Source organism: Cladophialophora carrionii (assembly GCF_000365165.1).
Source record: "Cladophialophora carrionii CBS 160.54 unplaced genomic scaffold supercont1.2, whole genome shotgun sequence".
NCBI lineage: Eukaryota > Fungi > Ascomycota > Eurotiomycetes > Chaetothyriales > Herpotrichiellaceae > Cladophialophora > Cladophialophora carrionii.
The window spans coordinates 1,009,810-1,021,911 of NW_008481827.1; the positions used below are offsets into that span (position 1 = coordinate 1,009,810).

Consider the following 12,102-nt stretch of genomic DNA (forward strand, 5'->3'; position numbering starts at 1 on the left):
GCGGTTAAGAGTCGTACAAGGTGCATTTTTGAGATTGGATCGATACGAATAACCTGGGCTTGCCCATACCAACTGTAAGATCTCGGACAATTGGGAAAAGCATGGCATCCTTTGTGCCGAGTCCTGAACTTATCGAGCAGTTCAAGCGCGATGGATACCTGCTCCTTCGCGCAGAAGAGCACGGTTTGGTCAAGCCGGATGACCTCCAGACGTGGACAGAACAAGTCCGCTTATGGCCGTCTGAGAAAGGCAAATGGATGCCCTACCATGAGGTGAACACAGATGGCACGCGACAGCTGATGCGGACCGAAAACTTTGTGGACTACCACCCTGACTTTCACGCGCTCTTGTGCGGCGAGGCCATAGCACAGATCTTGAAGAGTCTTTCTGGAGACGTAAGTCGACTCATCGTTCGGCTGTTCAGATTGGCTGACGGAAATTCTTCGCCAATGTAGGACATGCTGCTCTTCAAAGACAAGATCAACTACAAACTGCCATCAGGCAATGGCTTTGCAGCACACCTGGACGCACCAGCATACGACCACATCGGCAAGATCGAGCACTTGACCGCGAACTTTGCCGTGGATGAGGCCACGCTTGAGAATGGGTGCATTGAGGTTGTACCCGGCTCCCACAAGATGGACGTCGAGCTTGCTCATGGGGGTGCCATTTCCAAGGGGTGGGAAGACAGTCATGAATGGACACCAGTCCCGCTTCGACCAGGTGACGTGCTGCTGTTTGGGAGCCATCTCGCTCATCGCAGTGGGCCAAATCGAACCAGTACAAGGAGAAGCATGATATATGCAACATACCACGGAAAGAGTGATGGAGAGGATCTGAGGCAGAGGTATTACAAACATAGGAGGGAGAACTTCCCACCTGATAACGGTGAGTCGATGCTGCTTTTGATTGAGGTCTGCTTGAAAGGACCACGCTGACTTGGACTGTTGTAGAGCGGGTTGAGGGCAAGGACTATTCTCAAGGGTACAAGACTTATGGGTTTGCTGCTCCTTTCATGTCGGAGAAGCAGGTTGAGCAGAATGCCGCAAGGATACAGCCTGTCCATTGAGTGTGAGACGGCATTAAGTGGTGAGATGGAGATCGAGCCGAGACTTATGGTGCAAAGTAGTCACTGTGGCAGTCGCTCGAGGTTGTGTGCCACGGTCAAATCGAAATACACAGTAGTCCAATTTAGCCAAAAGTTCGAATGGTAAACGGTTGGACACTGGAGACGATGAAGCTCGCACGATGGTGAAGCTTCAATCCTTGCTGACCTTGCTGACATAATTAACCTCACGTGCTCAATTAGCGAGTCGCTCTAGTGCGGGGAAACAAATCCCTTCATTCCAAGCTGAGATCCTGGTCACTTGGTCCTGAGAGGCCGGCCATGACATCCCGCAGAGGATCGAACGGCAGGTTGCACATTATATCGTCATGCGGTCTCAGTGCCGTAGAACAAGATCCAGTTGAGGCGTGAAGCCATTGTTACGTCACTCCAAGCACCGAATGCTCTCTGTAATGGGCATGATGCGCTCGCTTATGACACGCTCTCCGCTCTGGCGAAGCGAGAGACTCTTAAAAGGTATACAAGAGTTTACAGCCCCGAACTCACAATGGTCAAAGTTGCAGAGAACCGTGTGATAGATCTCGACCTCCTTCCAGGCGACAAGAGAGGCGATAAACTAGCTGAGCAAACAAAGTGAGTTTGACCTTTCTGTACATCACTTCACTCAAGCTGACGGTCCTCCTTCACTACTAGAGCTGCCATCGCAGGCAAAGTTCCTCAAGGCGAGGCTCAAGGCGTCTCCTCGAATACACAAAACGCCGTCACTGCTCTTGGAGGTACTGTAGGAGGAGGCGTTAAAGGAGTCGTCGACGCGGTCGGCAACACCGTCGGAGCACTTGGCGAAGGCGTAGTTGGCACCGTGCAAGGTGTTGGCGACGGTCTCGGCAGCACTGTACAATTCGCAGGAGGTGCAGTAGGTGCCGGTGCGGGCCAGATCGGCAGCATGTTCTCAGGCAGCGAAAAGCGGGGCAGCGAGGGTGAGTACACGCCTCTATGAACAGACCATGGAAGAAAAGTGCAAATACTGATTACTATACCCACCCACTGCAGACCCGAAGGAATTGCAGAAACAGAGACTCGAGGAAGCCACAGACAAAACAAAGGAGATCAGTGGTGACTTGGAGGATTCGGTGCAGGAGCACAGTAAGAATGCGATCGGCTCGACCCAGGAGAGTACTGAAGGAGGCAAGGAGGCCACCGGTGGAGTGGCAGAAAACACCAAGGAGAAGGTAGCAGGAGTTGCATCGTCTTCCTCGTGAAGACTGCCTCCCTGTATAACAGCGCTCATTCTCACACTTCCCAAGTACCAGCATACTCGCGGCTACGCCGTGCCATAAACCTGCTTTCCATTGAACCATGTCTGCTTGACCGTGGCCTGTAGCAATTTCTCAGGCGCCCACTCCATGTCGAGCACCACAAAGTCAGCTTTCATGCCTGCTTCCAGTGACCCTGTGATCTTGTCCAGGAAGACGCTGTGCGCTGCTCCTTGCGTGGCTGCTGAGAAGGCGTTCAATAAGGGCAGCGCGAAATGCTTGTTCACCACCTCTTCAGAGTCCGGCTCCCTCGCCGATCTCCTCGTCGTAGCAGTGTACAGGTTGGGCAGAGGCAGGTTAGGAGCCGTGGGAGCATCGGTGCCCAAGGCCAGTCTGACCCCTTCGTCCAGAAATTCCCGGTATGCGAATGCGCGACCCCGTCGCTGCGCCCCGAGCAAGTTATTCCACTGTCTCAGTATCGCAGGGTCGACGTGCACCGCCTGGATCGACGCAGTGATGCCAGCATTTGACAGTCTCTTAGCGTCTCCCGGGGACGTCAATTCCAAATGCTCTATGCGGTGTCGTCTCCCGCTCGAAGCAACAGCCTCGAGGGCGTCGATTGAGATCTTGATCGTGGCATCGCCAATCGCATGCAGCGCGCATTGGAGCCCTGCGGCGTCCGCTCGTTGGACGACTTTCTTGAGCATGTCAGCATCCCACAGCGGGTCGATGGAGCTGCCGGTCGAAGAGTAAGGCTCCAGCAAGGCGGCGGTGCAGGCGTCGATGACCCCGTCGCCGATGATCTTGATACCGGCGATTCGAAGATCAGGAGACGACGTCAGGTTATACTGCGTCCACAGTTCGACGGCACGATCGACCTGGCGAAAGTTCTCCTCGTCGGTCTTGGACGGAGCTATCAGCCAATACACTGCGAGGCGGATGGACAATTCCTGCTTGGATCTCAGCTGCAGCAGGGCTTCCCAGCCATTTTCGTCCATGGCCATCTCGATCATGCCGGTATACCCTGCGGCGTTGTACGTCCTGATTGCTTCTCGCACGGCCGTCAGCTTGTCCTCCATCGATGCGACCCTGGCAAGGTGAGGCCACACGACCATGATGCCGGCTGCCTCGCTCATCAAGCCCGTTGGATTGCCCTTCTCGTCTCGCTTGATCTCCCCGCCTGGAGGGTCCGGCATGTCTTGGACGGCCATCTCTTCCAGTGCCGCACTGTTGCACCACGTCGAATGCAAGTCCTTTGCGTCAATGAAGATCGGGCGGTTCTGCTCGTCCAGCCCTTCCAGGTCACTCGCCAACGCGTGTCCGTCCGTCATGAAATGCATCCAGCCTTGACAGAGGAGCCGAGGCCTGGAGGGATGCTCCTTCGCGGCCTGTCTGATCGTGGCCTGGATGTCCGACAGGGACTTGCAGTGCTCGATGCTGATCTTTTGTAAGGAGAACCCAAACATCAGAAGGTGCATGTGACTGTCTATGAACCCCGGTGCCAGTGTCTGCTGGCCGAGGTCAAGGACCGTGGCGCCCTCGCTAGTCGCCGCCTCGACCTCAGCATCGGCATCGTTGCCGACATATTCGATCAGGTCTTTGTTGACGATCATGCACGAATGTCGTCCATAAGCTGACTCGGCCTGCGAGCCGGTGAAAATGCGGCCATTCTTGAAGACCGTCCGCATGACGAGCTTGTCCAGACAGTCGCTAAAACTGGTGCGATGACCTGGCGATAGCCAAGCTGGAGTAAGTCAGGTACCTGGATGTCAAGGGGCAGCCAGTCGCGCTTCAGCCTTCAGATCACTGTCGTCCGTTGCTACCCAGCAGTACATACGTCTGAGGCTTAGTGGGTGCGCGAGGACGCAGGGCCAGTTCTTGGGTCTACCTCGTGAATCTCTTCCGAGGGACAGGATGCAATCAGAGGGATCTGGGGTAGGTGAACCAATGACCAGAAGAATCTCGAAGCAGTGGTTCCCCCGGCAGCTCTTCGGGAGTACGACTCGATCCCCTCGAGATACTGGATTATGTATGGACTAATTATCCACTTTTCAGAAGAGTTCTTTGCCCCTCCAGTTCTCGCGGATAAATCTGGCTAAATACCACGACGCCAACCCTTGGCTGACAAGCCAGAGGCATCATCGCCAGGGGTCAATAGGATAATGGGCCGCTTAAAAGGAAGGTAAGGAGGATACAGACAGAGGTATATAACGTATAACCAGCCAGTGACCCTCCCCGCCTTACGTTGAGTCGCAAACTCAGAGAATCCCAGGAGACACCAGATCGTGCGTGGGTGTCCTTTCAGCGCATACCCATAACCATACCAGGAAACGCTTTACCATTCTTCAGAATTATACGACGTCAAGATGCCCGACCCCCTAGTCACCCACATATACACGGCCGACCCGTCGGCGCATGTCTTTGAGGGCAAGATCTACGTGTACCCTTCTCATGTGAGTATAATATGACGGTGTTGCATTGCGTGGCATCGTAATAATCCTCTGACAACATGGGTCAATCAGGACCGCGAAACCGACATCCAATTCAACGACAACGGCGACCAATACGACATGGCCGACTACCACGTGCTGTCGCTCGCCGAGGTCGGTGGGCCCGTGACCGACCACGGCGTGGCCCTCAAAGCCCAAGACATCCCCTGGGTGTCGAAGCAGCTGTGGGCGCCCGACGCGGCGACCAAGAACGACAAATACTACCTGTACTTCCCCGCGCGCGACCAAGAGGGCATCTTCCGCATCGGCGTGGCGGTTGGTGACAGGCCCGAGGGGCCGTTCACGCCGGACCCGGCCCCGATCAAGGGCAGTTACAGCATCGATCCGGCCAGCTTTGTCGACGACGACGGGCAAGCGTACCTGTATTTTGGTGGTCTGTGGGGCGGGCAACTGCAGTGCTGGACGGACGGACACTTCGACGCCTCGATGAGCGGGCCCCAGGAACCCACGGGGGAGGGCGTCCCGGCCTTGTTGCCCCGCGTGGCCGTCCTGGCCGAAGATATGCGGTCGTTCGCGTCCGAGGTCAAGGAGCTGCAGATCGTGGACGAGCAGGGCGAGTTGATCAAGGCGGACGATCATGACCGGCGCTTCTTCGAGGCCGCGTGGATGCACAAGTACAATGGACGGTATTACTTCAGTTACTCGACGGGCGATACGCATTACCTGGTGTATGCCGTCGGGGACAGTCCGCTGGGCCCGTTCACGTACGGTGGACGGATTCTGGAGCCCGTGCTCGGGTGGACGACGCATCACAGCATCGTCGAGTTCAAGGGCAGGTGGTACTTGTTCTATCATGACTGCGAGCTGAGCAAGGGCGTCGATCACCTGCGGAGCGTCAAGATGAGGGAGATTGTGTATGATCGTGACGGCAAGATTTCTTTGGCCGAGAAGCAGTAACACAGTAATTAGGGGGGGCCTTTACTGTGTATTTTGGCCGAGGGTCTGTATCGTGAAACGAAATGACGAATCACAACGGGTCTGGATTCTGGGTTCTGGCATCTGTATCCTCCCTGGGCCTGACATTACCCGAAGAGTGAGATCCTAAACGCTGATCGTACGCGTTTATCCATGTGTACTCCGTATGTAATGATAAAAAGACGCCCTGGGTATCCTTCGCTTCCAAGCCACAAACGCTATATGAAACCTCTTCTTGCGCAGCACGGGTGCCTTAACGACACAGCTCAATCCACTTCTCGACCACGGCCTCCATGTCGAATGCCAGCCCCCACTGCGCCGTCAGACATCCAAACAGCTTCTGCATCGAACTCAACTCGTACAGCAGGTTCCGCGACGTGACGTCCGTTCCCTGTAGCCGGTCCCCGCGGATATACCGTGCCGTGTCGGACTCGGCCACTTGCATGGCGGGCAGTCTGTAGACCGGGGAATAGACTTCGGTCGGTGGGCGATCGTCGAGGAAAGCATCCTGCCACGTGACGGTGCTGGGGATCTTGACCGCCGACTCGCTCCCGAGCGCAAAGACCGAGTAGACGGTCGCGGCCGCGAAGAGCGAGCTCGGCATGTGGATGGCGTGGGCCCGGCCGCGCGGCAGCTGCTCGATGATCTCCTGGATGGCCATGGCGTGGAGCAAGGCCCGGCGTGCGGCGTGCGTGGTTGGCCAGGTGGCCAGGTCCATGTTGGCCTGCAGGCCGTGCGCGTCCCGCCAGATGTGCTGCCTGATGTCGTACTTGGCGCAGAGGTTGCGGCACAGCAGGGACGAGTCGACGCTCGTGTCCAGGCAGATGGCGTGCCAGCGGAGGAGCGTCTCGAGGCGGTCGGCGGACGACAGGGACGCGTTCAGCCGGATGCTCTCGTAGATCTGGTTCAGCGCCCGTCGGACGTCGCTTCGAGTCGGGACTCCCACGGCCGCGCCGCCGTCCGATTCGGCGTCGGACAGGAGCGACTGCAGGCCCTCGAGGATGACCTTGTACGAGAAGGCCGAAAGGGTGGTGTCGAGCCACGCTGCCTCGGCGCCTGGGTTGAACAGACGCCGCAGGATGGTTCGGAAGGAAGTGCTTTGGCTGGTCGCGGCAGACCGCATCTGCGAGATCCATTCGTTGGCCGTCGACGCTTCGAAGGCGGCTTCGTTGCTCGGCACGTGCACCTGGTTCGTGGTATGGCGCACCGACGTCGGGTCTCCGGACATGTGGGAAATGAGGCCGTCGAGCATGTACAGCGCGAGAAGCGACCGCTGCTGGATTTCACGCGCCGCCCAGAGCCGCCACTGGTAGTCCTTCGCCGAGTCGGGCGCGTCTGCTGGCGGGACTGATCGCGCAGGGTAGGGGTCGTTGTCGAGCATGCCGCAGCGCCGGGCCCAGTAAAAGGCGAGCGAGTGGAAGGCCTGGCTCGTCGAGCGAATATCCCGGTTCCGCGAGAGCACGCCGTAGAGCTGACTCAACACGCCCGTGAGCACAAGTTGCACGCCGTCGCAGGCGTCGTAGGGTCCCCGGTGAGTGATCAGCGTCTGCCACGACGTTGCGACGGCGGTCTGAGCGAGATGCCACAGTGCCTCGCCCTTTTCGAGCGCGTCCTTGGGTCCGAGGTAGAGAGAGCCGATGGCGATGGCGTTCAGCAGAAGAGGCTGTGTGCAGTCTCGAAACACAAATGTTGCCCGATGGAGCACGGGGAAGGTCGGGATGAATTTGACGAAAAACATGTGCAAACACTCGTCGAGGAAGACGGAGGTGATGGCGTTCAGCGTTGCCGCCGCCGCGACGGCCACGCTCGAGACCATTTTACTGACATCTTGGACCGCTTGATGATTCACTCCCGATGGCGGTGCCCCTCTGGGAAGTGATCGTTCCTCGAAAGAACGGGGAGTGTCGAGCGTCATGTAGCTTGAACAGGGAGTGTCCAAAGACTTCTGCCACGGATTGTTGGCATCGGTGGACATGAGAGTCTGCCAGAGATCTTCCGAGTCGGGCCAGATCAGTTCGAAGTCGAGGTCCATGCTGCCCGTCTGGCCCATCGACCGGGAGACCGAAGGGAGGCGTGGTCCCTCGGTCACCACAGACGGGAGGCTCGTTCTCTCGGGCGCTCCGGGAGTGCGGTACGGTCCTTCCGGCACCATGGGCGGAGTGTGATGCGATCCCTCGGGGGCAACAGGAGCAGGCTGAAGCTGTGGTCCCTCACGCACCACAGGAGACGGGAGGATCGGTCCCTCGGGCACCACAGGAGAGAAGCTCGGTGCTTCGGAGGTGCCAGGGGCCAGATCTGGTGTCTGGGGCACCACCGGACCGGACGTGTGAGCAAAGTCGCTCCTAATCGTCCAGTCATTCGAGACCCGCCACGAAGAGGCCGCGTTGGAGTCTCTGCGACGAGAATGTAGCTTCTCATGCCGCACCAGTGAGTCCTGCCGCGGGAACGATCGACTGCACAGCGCGCATTGGTATGGTCGGGCTCCGGTATGGCTTCGCTCGTGTCTCATCAGGTGTTCGGTCCTGGTAAAGACTTTGTGGCAGATTCCGCACTCCACCGCCACCATATCTCAGCCCTTGACGACCTCGAGAGCCCTTGCGTCCCTTTCAGTGGAGTGACAAACGAGATCCAGGGGATTTTGTGGGCAGACGAGAGATGCTGGCGGCATTCAGCTGAAGTCGAGAGGTGGCGAAATGAGGGGGGTGCCACGGGGGACGGAACGGGGGGGAGTTTCTCCGCCAAATCCCCCGTCGAGCTGCCCGCCACCGTCACCGTCACCGCCCCGTCCCAGTGGCTGGGCCTTGGGAGCGGGGCACCGGGCAGAGATCATGAACAGTACAAAGTACCGGGACGACGAATCAGGCGAGGGCCCTTTGGTTTGACATGCAGCGAGGCGTCAAATATATGTATGTGATATCCCGTATATGCAGTTGAGATCGAAGCAGACCCTGTTCCTGGTCTCCCACGGTTAGAGGTGTCAGTCCACGACAAAGAACCCATCACTAAACCAAGCCCCCATCCCCCCTGTCAAGCTGCCGTTTCTCAGTGCCCATTCAGTTCCGTGCGCACCAACTCTTCAGCTACCTGCATACAGTCGAAGCCGTATACCTTCTTCTGCACGTCCGCATCGGCCCATTTGTCTGGCACGGGGCCCTTCTTGTCCTTGAGAGCTGCAAACTGCCTATCGCGCTCCTCTTTTGCTGCTCCCTCGCCGAGATGCAGTGCTCGACCACTTGCGGCAGCTAGCTCAACAAGTGTTTCGGCACGCTCTTTCCTCACCTTCTCATACAGCTTCAGTGCCTTGTTGATCTCTGCTGGCCCTGCACCCGACGGTAGGTGGCCCAAGACTACACCGATGACAGCGGCATCCTCGATCGCTTGTGCCGCTCCCTGAGCCATATGGGGCAGAGTAGGGTGGCACGCGTCCCCAACGAGAGCGGTTGACCCGTGCACCCACGTCGGGAGTGGCGCATGCACTCTCAGCTTCCATTCACACACTTCACCCTCAGGTACCAGGTCGAGCATGCGGTGGATCATCGGGCTAAAGTCACCGAAAACTTCCAGCATTGCCTTCTTCGAGCCCTTGGTAGTGTAGGTCGCAGACGGGGCGGCAGCAAAATTCACGTCCGGCTGGGTCGTCGAGATGTTGTAGATCTGTTTCTTGGAGACGGGATAGGCGATGATGTGCCGCTTCTCGCCGATCCACCGGATCACTCTGTCTGCGTCGATGAGATCCAGCAACTCCGGATCCGAGGACATCTGCTCGCGGCTCAGCATGATGCGGTACGCCGCCTGGCCGGTGTCCATGACTTCGGCTTCCACGCCCAATTCTTTCAGCATGGCAACGCGTGTAAGTGACTTGACCCCGTCGGCACCGAGCAAGATGTCGCACTGCACCTGGTACGGATCCGCGCCACTGCGTGGAACCGCCGTGAAACTGGGCCTGCCGTTGAAGCTTATATTCTCGCACGTCGTCGAAAAGTTGAATTTAATCCGGTCAGACTCCTTCAAGCACCCGTTGTACAGCTCGCCTGCAAGTGTCGAGCGGTGGCCAACTGTGTGTGCGTAGCCGTAAGCCTCGCGGACGTATCTCAGGTCGACGTGGCCGAGCTCCTGGTCTGTTGCACCCTGTCGAATACTTGTCTCGTTGAGGATGACGGCTTCCTTGGCGATCTCGTCCCACACCCCTAGGCGATCAAGCACACGAGCCATGTTCGGCGCCATTTGTATACCCGCTCCCACGAAGCCAAGCTTGGAGGCCATCTCAAAGACTGTGATGTCCCGGAAACCAGCACGGGCGAGGGCGAGCGCGCAGGTCAACCCGCCCATGCCCGCCCCGAGAATGCATATTTTAAGGGACTCGACGTCGGAATGCATGGTGTACTCCGTATACTGTATCGACGGACTGACCCTCTGCCTCCTGTTTGTGGGTTCTTCCTCACCCTATATCTACTTTCTGGGTGTCTGTCGGAAACGCGTCCCGCCTTGAGGCGAGCGGATTCTTCTTATGTAGATTGTTCGGCGGCAAAGAATAATTCCGCTCATCAATGTGCTTCGCACTTCGATTTGGGTCTGTGGAGATCTGAGGCCGTCATTCACGACCTCTCACTAGTCACTTCTGGCCTTTTGGCAGAGTCCTTCGTATGAAGATGAAGAGGATTGTCCAATTGAGGAGTCAAGGCGGGGGGCAAGGAACGGCAGAGGTGTGGGGATCCCAGTGCCGTTTGAATTACCGAACGCAGCCACCGACCTGAGAATGACCGGCGTGGATGCCGTCGGGTGTTTCCGTCGGTGTCACAAGCCTCGAAGGTATTCTTCCGAATTGCTGATGTGGATTTTTGGGCACGGAGAGCCTACTATGTAAGGGATCGGACAGACACGTACGCATTGCACAGTAGACGTGGACTGTAACTTCATAAAGCGAACGCGCGAAGACCGAAATCGCACCAAGGACGGCTCAGTTTTAATTCAGTATCAGCACCAGCTGCTCACCTCATAAGCACCTGAACAGCCATGTCTCCCAAAGGCCCATACAGACTTGTGACCGTGAACACTGCACCGGATCGCGCGAAGACATTGATCGGTCGGGTCGCCGAAGATCTTAAAGATCAATACACAATCCAGCACCTGGCGAACTGTGAAAGTAGGTACACACCAGAGCCGGAAGTATCCGTTTGTCTCGGCAAGGGCTTATGTACATCGGAGCAGGTATTGATGAAGTCGAGGGAACAGTGAGAGAACTCCGGCCGAACTTACTCGTAAGTTGTTTTCTTGTCTTTCCATTTGCGCGATACACGGGATATCGCTTCAATCGGTCCCTGCTGACGACCTTCACTCCGAGCAGTTCTGTGCCTCGATGTGGACGCCCCAGGAAAGTGCAAGAATCCAACAGATCGCCAGAAGTATCGTGCCCGATATCAAAACGCATGCTATCCCGGAAGGTCTACAGGTCCAGAAAGGTCCTGACGGCGTTGTGGAATATCTGAGGGAGAATTTACCAGCAATTCTGGACTAAGAGGCTAACATGGTCTCCTCGCAAATTGAATGTTGAACGGCTCAATGGCTGCGACGCGAGCCCAGAGGCATTGTCTTCGATAGAGATAGACGTTCCTTGGTATAGGGGAAAGAATGAGTTGGCATCAGGAGAACAATGGAGTCGCGCTCTCCAGCTTCACTGACCGAAAGAATTGCATGTCGACCGCCATGAGGGGAATCCGTCGCAGCAAAAGGATGCTTACAGCCGCGTTAATTTTCAGTGTGATGCCACAGCCGGGCCATAGAGAATGCAATCACTATTGACAGGAGCAGTAATTATGGGATTCCAACTTGGAAGCAGAAGAGTAAAACTGAAGCTGAAGGTTGGTTGTGGTGCCTGGAAAACAGTTGAAGCCCCTAGGCTGCCAAGGTGCCTAAAGTAACAGCCTAATGACACCGGCAGAGGCGCGTAGGCGGCAAATCCAGGCACTTTCGGCACTGCAGGCCACTGCAAGGCTACCTACTTTTGTGGGTGCCATCACCACCAATTGCTCGCCAGGCTTAATTTAGGCTGCGCGGGGCCAAATTGTTCCGCGCTACTTTCTCCGCAGTCCGTCACTTTGCCACCACCACCACCACCACCACCACCACCACCATCACCACCAGCATCGTGCTTTGCACTCGTCTAGTGCGTCCTGTGTAGTCGCGGTAGCCATGGGGTCGCACAACGCCCTCCCTTTAGGTGTGGTTGACCTAACCTTTCCCCGCGGTTCAGCAAACGCAGAGATTCAAGAGAACGTCAGAATTTGCTCACACGGCACAAACCCTTGGGAAAGGACACGATGTTGCTCGCCCAAGTCTGCGGCAGCCTCCCTTGCGCTCG

At 57.1% G+C, this 12,102-nt stretch overlaps 7 protein-coding genes across 7 annotated transcripts; 4 read left to right on the top strand and 3 right to left on the bottom strand.

Annotated features, from left to right (window-relative positions):
• Positions 1-101: 101 nt before the first annotated feature.
• G647_02426 (uncharacterized protein) lies at positions 102-1,069 on the top strand (the record flags this gene model as incomplete). The annotated part of the gene is made up of 3 exons (XM_008726775.1): positions 102-395; positions 456-888; positions 954-1,069. The coding sequence occupies 3 exons, from the start codon at positions 102-104 to the stop codon at positions 1,067-1,069; spliced, it is 843 nt and encodes a 280-aa protein (XP_008724997.1).
• A 544-nt stretch (positions 1,070-1,613) lies between these two features.
• Positions 1,614-2,325, top strand: G647_02427 (uncharacterized protein; the record flags this gene model as incomplete). Its single annotated transcript, XM_008726776.1, has 3 exons — positions 1,614-1,699; positions 1,760-2,043; positions 2,117-2,325. The coding sequence occupies 3 exons, from the start codon at positions 1,614-1,616 to the stop codon at positions 2,323-2,325; spliced, it is 579 nt and encodes a 192-aa protein (XP_008724998.1).
• A 62-nt stretch (positions 2,326-2,387) lies between these two features.
• G647_02428 (uncharacterized protein) lies at positions 2,388-4,007 on the bottom strand (the record flags this gene model as incomplete). Its single annotated transcript, XM_008726777.1, has 1 exon — positions 2,388-4,007. The coding sequence occupies one exon, from the start codon at positions 4,005-4,007 to the stop codon at positions 2,388-2,390; it is 1,620 nt and encodes a 539-aa protein (XP_008724999.1).
• Positions 4,008-4,685: 678 nt separating this feature from the next.
• On the top strand, positions 4,686-5,726 carry G647_02429 (uncharacterized protein; the record flags this gene model as incomplete). Its single annotated transcript, XM_008726778.1, has 2 exons — positions 4,686-4,772; positions 4,842-5,726. 2 exons carry the CDS (start codon positions 4,686-4,688, stop codon positions 5,724-5,726), a joined length of 972 nt encoding a protein of 323 aa, XP_008725000.1.
• A 271-nt stretch (positions 5,727-5,997) lies between these two features.
• Positions 5,998-8,310, bottom strand: G647_02430 (uncharacterized protein; the record flags this gene model as incomplete). Its single annotated transcript, XM_008726779.1, has 1 exon — positions 5,998-8,310. One exon carries the CDS (start codon positions 8,308-8,310, stop codon positions 5,998-6,000), a length of 2,313 nt encoding a protein of 770 aa, XP_008725001.1.
• A 476-nt stretch (positions 8,311-8,786) lies between these two features.
• On the bottom strand, positions 8,787-10,121 carry G647_02431 (uncharacterized protein; the record flags this gene model as incomplete). Its single annotated transcript, XM_008726780.1, has 1 exon — positions 8,787-10,121. The coding sequence occupies one exon, from the start codon at positions 10,119-10,121 to the stop codon at positions 8,787-8,789; it is 1,335 nt and encodes a 444-aa protein (XP_008725002.1).
• Positions 10,122-10,757: 636 nt separating this feature from the next.
• Positions 10,758-11,259, top strand: G647_02432 (uncharacterized protein; the record flags this gene model as incomplete). Its single annotated transcript, XM_008726781.1, has 3 exons — positions 10,758-10,887; positions 10,953-11,002; positions 11,089-11,259. 3 exons carry the CDS (start codon positions 10,758-10,760, stop codon positions 11,257-11,259), a joined length of 351 nt encoding a protein of 116 aa, XP_008725003.1.
• Positions 11,260-12,102: the final 843 nt, after the last annotated feature.